Below are 6,496 nucleotides of genomic sequence, written 5' to 3' on the forward strand. Positions count from 1 at the left end.
ACTACAATCGCATTTCCGCAAAATGGACCAATCATAAAACGTGACGTCAGGAGCTGGCCCAGGCCCCCAAATTGATCTGGTACCTACACCGGTATTGCGCTAAGTAACCACGCGTTTATCCATACTGGAACCTGAAAAGTAGCAATTGCAGAAAAACAACCATGAGTAAGGGGACCGAACTTTTAAACGGCCATTTTTATTTTAAAATTCTCCCAGACGGCGCAGTCGACAGAAGTAAAGCGTTTTGTCGGCACTGCAATTTTGGATTTTGTTATCACCGGAGTACATCCAGTCTGAAATATCATCTACATGCAAAACACAGAGTTGATGTCAGCAGTAGCTTTAACGAAAGAAAGGATCAATTCAGACGTTGCCTTACTCCGTTAAATGCAAGGTCTGGGACAACTGCAGAGAATCAAAGACAAGAGGAAATAACAAATGCCATAGCGAAGTGGTTAGCTGCGGACTGCAGGCCGGTTAGTGTAGTGGACGATGTCGGTCTCAGAAACCTTTTCAGAATCGCAACAAATGACCGCAGGTATGTGATTCCCTCAAGATGCATCATTACAAGAAGACTACACGAGTTGCATGACGAAGAGCTGACGGCAAAAGAGACAACTTTACAACAACATGCACCCTCCGAAAGGTTAGCTTCTCTTTTGCTAGTCACCTCGTACAGAAGAGAGGTTCTTTATCATCTTTGCGTTTTTGATTGTGTCTGCGAATTGCATGTGGAGTTTTATAAATAGATCAAAATGTATACTCTTCTTCAATGTTTTCGAGGTGAACAGACAGCGTCTCCCGATAACGAACTCTACACATCTTTCCGAGGACCCTTTTAGTCGCCCTCCAAGGCGCCTGACTAACAATTGACGAAGTTCAGCATTGAGCAGTGCATGGTCAAGACGCAACACTAATCGGGAATTTACGGCAATTACTTTTTCCAAAGAGTCAATGTTGTTGTTTTTTTTCCCCACCACCAATCTGGCTCCCATCAAAACGGAATACAAACGTTATATCAAAACAATGGCTTTGCGGTCGCAATGCATAATTCTATCTTCGATAAGTAATTAAAAGTCGTGACACAGCACAGGTACAACACTTTATATAGCAGTGAATTTAAAAGAAAATAAGTAAATCTCAAACAAAAGTGATGTGGGCCTGACTTTTAGATTTGTGATTGGATTTTGTGTCGGGGGTGGGCGAGCACTGAGATCAGGTATCAGTAAGGCAGGTTTCGTACGGGTCCTTAAAGTTATAATTTTTTAATGAACTTAATTATTCATTAAATTTTTAATGATTTTTTTTGTGATAAAAATCAATAAAAAAAGAAGTTGTAAAATTATGTTCTTGATTGTCCTTAATTTTCAGGGAAAGCTTCTAAAATAAAAAAATCCCTAAAAAATAACCTGTGGTGTTCATTTTATTTGTGTATGTCATTTCCCCCACCCTTCCAATTAATAGTTTTGTCGGAAAATGCGCTGGCGCCCTTGCCCTCAAACCCCGCTGTCGGGCTACATGCCTTCCTGGTTACCGCTCTGCTTTTCCCGTCGTCTCCGATCAGTTCCGATGATGACACGTGATAACTTCGGGTCATTTCGGGTAACAACAATAGCTCGACTCCATGCTGGGGCAGTCAATGGATGGTTTGGTTGCCGGCTCTGCAAACAATTCCCGTATTTTCTGGAAAAATCTATTCATCGAAGTTATCGACCTCAACAAGTGACAGACAAATATGCCGGGACAATGCTATTTTCAAGTGGCGTGGCTGGACAAGCCGGAGTTCCGTGATTGGGTCGGAAAAGTTGCTGAGGAAAAGACGTCGGCCTACTGCCGAGTGTGTAAGAAGAGCATCTCCGTGAGAAGATTGGGTGTTTCGGCGCTGACTGTTCATGCAAAAGGCTCTAAGCACATGAAAGGTATGTCACATCGTCCATTTTCAGGCCGGCATTTGCATTATAACATATATAACTAGCGGGCGTAGTTGTCAGTAAATGAGTTGATCGTAGTGTTCTGTCCTGTGTTTTGTACTGTCTGTGCATCTGTGTAGGCCTATATTGCTACATATATTGTACTGTTTTCGACCTCGTACCTGTAGAAAATCATCTGTAAACCTCATCCCCAGGAAGAAAAGATGTTAAAAGCCGATAACACACTTGACACTAGCAGCATTACACACTTGACACTAGCGGGATAATCATCGTTACACGACAGTATTATGCCACTAGCATATCTGCGAGACCGCCATATTGGATATTACTGCCGCGGACGTAGAAACCGAAGTGCAGATCTTTGAAATTCTTCGCAAAATGTTGTAATACGAACTACTTTCAAGAAGGTAACCTAGCACATGCACTAGGGGCAGGGCCGTTATGAGGCACGATTTTAAAGAACGACACCTAGCGTCAAGGTTGAAGCTGATCATTTCCCTGTTCTTTTTTTCAGCAATGAGGTCTGTGTCATCAGTTCTGGGGAACATTGACACACTCGTCCAGGGTGACCGTGATAAGACCACCACCACTACCAGTCTTCAGACTTCCGGAGGAGCAGTTCAAAGCAAGATTCTTACTGGGGGGACAGAGACCCTCAATGCAGAAATCGTATGGATGCTGAAGTGTGTTGATTTTAATGCATCAACATCAGATCTTCGTAGAAATGGCCCATTGCAGGTTTCAATGGATGGTCCCTCAGTGAACTGGCCTTTCCATGAAAAGCTGTCAAAGCAAATTGAGGATGAGACTGGGATGGGCCTTTTGAATATTGGTAGTTGTGGCCTTCATGTGGTTCATGGGGGGGTTTCAAACAGGCCCACGAGCAACTCCTATAAAACAGTCAATGACAAGTTGACAATTGCCAAACTGTCCTTCTTCAGATCAATTGCCAGTACAGTCGAGCCATTCTTAGCCTTGTACCAAACTGACGAGCCCGCGTGTCCTTTTCTGGTTCGTGACTTAGAGAAGATTTTGTGAGAAATCTTTTGCAGAAGTGTGTCAAGTCGAAGAATTGCTCAAGGCTTCTACTGTGTATGAGTTGACAAAAATTGTGTAACACAAAAAATATATTTACTAACATGCACAAAGATGCACAAATGGTTGTTTGGGTTTTTTTTTCTCTCCTCTACACACCCTTCGCGATCGACTTGGGACGAGTCAGCGATCTACCGGTCGATCGCGATCGACGTAATGGGCACCCCTGCTCTAAACTCTAGCTTTCTTTTTTTTGTGTAATAATTTAATTAATTGCATAGATGTCATGTTTAATCATGGTTAAAACTTTTAATCATGAACATACTTACGTATGTGTTGGTGTGTAAACCAAGTTCAGAGTTTATCGAGCCCAGTTTCTTGCTCTGCTCCCAAAAACGTCGATGTAAACTCGTACCAAATGGCCTGCATTTTTTTTTTTTTTTAATTGAAAGTTTACCTTCTATTATTTGTAAAGGATGAATTGTTTTATGCATTGTTGTCATATTTGTGTGTTGCAGGCAGGCCAACGTGTCCTCAAAAAAAAGGAAGATTTTGTCAGATTGCTCAAGTTCAGGTTGTGGCTTTTTCATTTTTTTTATATCAGAATATGTTTTGGAATACTTTGATTGATGCCTTGCTTTTTGTTTTTTCCTTCAACAGGTGAGGAGGAGCCCTCTCAAATTTTAGCCCCAATTGAGGATGCCGATTTAGATGAAAGTTTCAACTTAAGGCCGTGGCACGTAAGTGGCATCGTTTTTGTGTCGGCATCATCTCAAGATCACCCGTTTGTTTTTCCTCTACTTTTTCTTGCACTTGTCAAGGTGGATGATGATCAATCCATAATCACTTGGTAATTTTTGGTTCTTTTCAAGTCCAGTCAAACCTCAGTTTTTGTACATCCTGGTTGTTTTCCGATTCATTTTAAGATCCCCCCCTCTCCCAGGAATGTTGTCTAGTTTTCCTCCATCGTCGGATTTTGCACATTTTTAAAAAAAAATCTCACAAAGAATCCCATACATTTGTGACTTAATCTGCCTTTGGTTCTCATCCAGAAAGGATCCAAAGCATGACATCATTGTTTGGTTTTTTTTTTTGTGTGACTGCTAATAAGCCACCATGTGTTTTATGTGCGAAAACTCGGGAAGCCGCGTGAGAGGAGGTTGTCGATAAAACACAGAAGACAGAAGAGAAAAATGCGTTCTTTTATAAATGTGTTGAGCAACAAATAAAGCAAGATGAGATCTGAATTTCAGAAGGTTCGAAGTGGCAGCACTTCAATAAACAGGGCAAGAGACACGCGATAGAATTTGCTAAATAATTTGGAGCCAAGTTTGCCACACGCTTCCCCTCTTTTCCATTTTCCAGCCCGGTACTTTTCGAACTCATCCACCTGTCGTAGAGTAAATGTGACCATGTTGTAATGCAGATGTTCCCCCTCAGGATTCCAAGTCCCAAACTTTGCCCCATCCCGAGAAGACCCCCGCCTGGATCTCATCCACCAATGGCGTAGATGTGAAAGTTGAGCGAGACCAAGGTAGAGAGCTGACGCGATGATGGTGCAGATCAGGGGTTGGCAAACGAGGAGGGAATTCCCTCCTAAAATTATGAATTCCTTTCGAGAGAAAAAAAAAAAAGCTCTCGTGAGCTTTTTTTTTCCCCAAGATAGTCCCAAAATTATGATTTTAAGTCAATCAAATAATCCATCTTTTACCTGGGAATAAATTTATATTTTAACAAAGGAATTTGAGAATCGCAACTTTATTCTCCTCTGACACTTTTTTTAGTCGGGCGGGAATTGACAAATGAATGCGTGTCTGAAGGGGAAAAAATGCAAAATAACACGACACAAGCTACATCGGAAAGAAAACGAATTCGTACGTCGCTACATGTTTCGTCAGCAATATTTGAACTGGAAAAATGCATGCAAGGAATACATTTGTACCATAAGTACATGACACTGACAAGAAACTTTTGTCTGCGCCGAATCCAATTCAATCTATCAAGAATGTTTATTCGTTTGCAAAATAGAGCGCCAAGTTGAACTTTTGACATTTGAGAACGAATTGGATTGAATGCGCTTGCTTTCTTTCCTGCCAATGGAGCCGCGGGGACAAATATTTTTGCCGATGTACAAATGAACGGCTAAAACGACCACGTGTGACGTTAAAAACAGAGCACGACGTGGACGCGGCGACCTTCTGGGGCCACTGCAACACGGCAGGATGCACAGACGCCATCTTCGGCGATTTCCTCAACTACATGAAGGACGTCTCCCTGAGGATCCAGAACGAACAGGCCAGCCAGCAAGGTTGATTGACTCGTGTCCATGAGATGGGTTGACTGCTTCACGGCAGACGTCCCAAAAAACAACAACAACAAAAAAAAAAAAAACGTGTGTTGCTGTCTACAGATTTCGTTGTGGCGTTCAAAGTGATGATGGCCTCTGGCAAAATGACAGAGCTGCTGAGAAAACAGGAAAAAGGTGAGGGCGCACGCAACAAGCTTGATTGGGACTTTAGTGTCAAGCTAGATCAGGGGTGTCAAACTCATTTAACATTGTGGGCCATGTACGGCCTCGGTAGATTTCAAGTGGGCCGGACCATTAAAATTATACCATACTCTGCGATAAATAACCACAATAATATGTTTTTCCTTTGTTTTGGTCTAAAGAAGCACAAGAACATTAGGAAAATGTTGAAATTTAATGAACATTACAGTACAGTAAGGCGTTTTTGGCCGAAAAAAATGACCATGTATAGTAAGGCGTTTTTGGCCGAAAAAAATGACCATGTATAGTAAGGCGTTTTTGGCCGAAAAAAACGACCATGTATAGTAAGGTGTTTTTGGCCGAAAAAAAAACGACCATGTACATCTATAGGAAGGCGTTTTTGGCCGAAAAAAATGACCATGTATAGTAAGGCGTTTTTGGTCGAAAAAAACGACCATGCATGTAGAAAGACGTTTTTGGCCGAAAAAAACCCGACCATGTATAGTAAGACGTTTTTGGCCAAAAAAACTCAACCATGTACAGTAAGGCCTTTTTGGCCCAAAAAAAAAACGACCATGTATATAGTCAGACATTTTTGGCCCAAAAAAAAAACCGACCATGTATAGTAAGGCATTTTTGGCCGAAAAAAAAAAAGACAATTTAAAGTAAGGCGTTTCTCGCCCCAACAAACGGCCATTTATAGTAAGCCGCTTTAAACCAAAAAAAACGACCATGTAGAGTAAGGCATTTTTAGTCCCCCCAAAAAATGACCATGTATAGTAAGGCGTTTTTGGCTGAAAAAAATGAACATGAAAAGTAAGTCGTTTCTCGCCCCAACAAACGGCCATGTATAGTATGGCGTTTTTAGCCCAAAAAAATGACCATGTTTTTTCGGCAAAAAACGCCTTACGATACATGGTCGTTTTTTTCGGCCAAAAACGCCTTACTATACATGGTCATTTTTTTCGGCCAAAAACGCCTTACTCTACATGGTCATTTTTTCGGCTAAAAACGCCTTACTATACATGGTCGTTTTTTTCGG

General features: G+C 41.6%; 1 protein-coding gene across 2 annotated transcripts in view; it reads left to right on the forward strand.

Moving 5' to 3' along the window:
* Nucleotides 1-56: 56 nt before the first annotated feature.
* LOC109530642 (uncharacterized) overlaps nt 57-6,496 on the forward strand; it is a 25,133-nt gene continuing 18,693 nt past the window's right edge. Inside the window, exons 1-7 of one of the 2 annotated variants that reach the window (XM_019894516.1) lie at nt 1,584-1,919; nt 2,446-2,614; nt 3,485-3,540; nt 3,627-3,706; nt 4,407-4,500; nt 5,140-5,274; nt 5,377-5,448. In XM_019894516.1, the coding sequence (XP_019750075.1) occupies nt 1,736-1,919; nt 2,446-2,614; nt 3,485-3,540; nt 3,627-3,706; nt 4,407-4,500; nt 5,140-5,274; nt 5,377-5,448 (790 nt within the window). In that variant the 5' untranslated portion in view covers nt 1,584-1,735. Of the gene's footprint in view, nt 647-1,583; nt 1,920-2,445; nt 2,615-3,484; nt 3,541-3,626; nt 3,707-4,406; nt 4,501-5,139; nt 5,275-5,376; nt 5,449-6,496 lie in introns of those variants that run through there. The other variant, XM_019894515.1, reaches the window with a different exon arrangement.

This window comes from Hippocampus comes, unplaced genomic scaffold (genome assembly GCF_001891065.2).
Source record: "Hippocampus comes isolate QL1 unplaced genomic scaffold, H_comes_QL1_v1.1 scaffold96, whole genome shotgun sequence".
Lineage (NCBI taxonomy): Eukaryota > Metazoa > Chordata > Actinopteri > Syngnathiformes > Syngnathidae > Hippocampus > Hippocampus comes.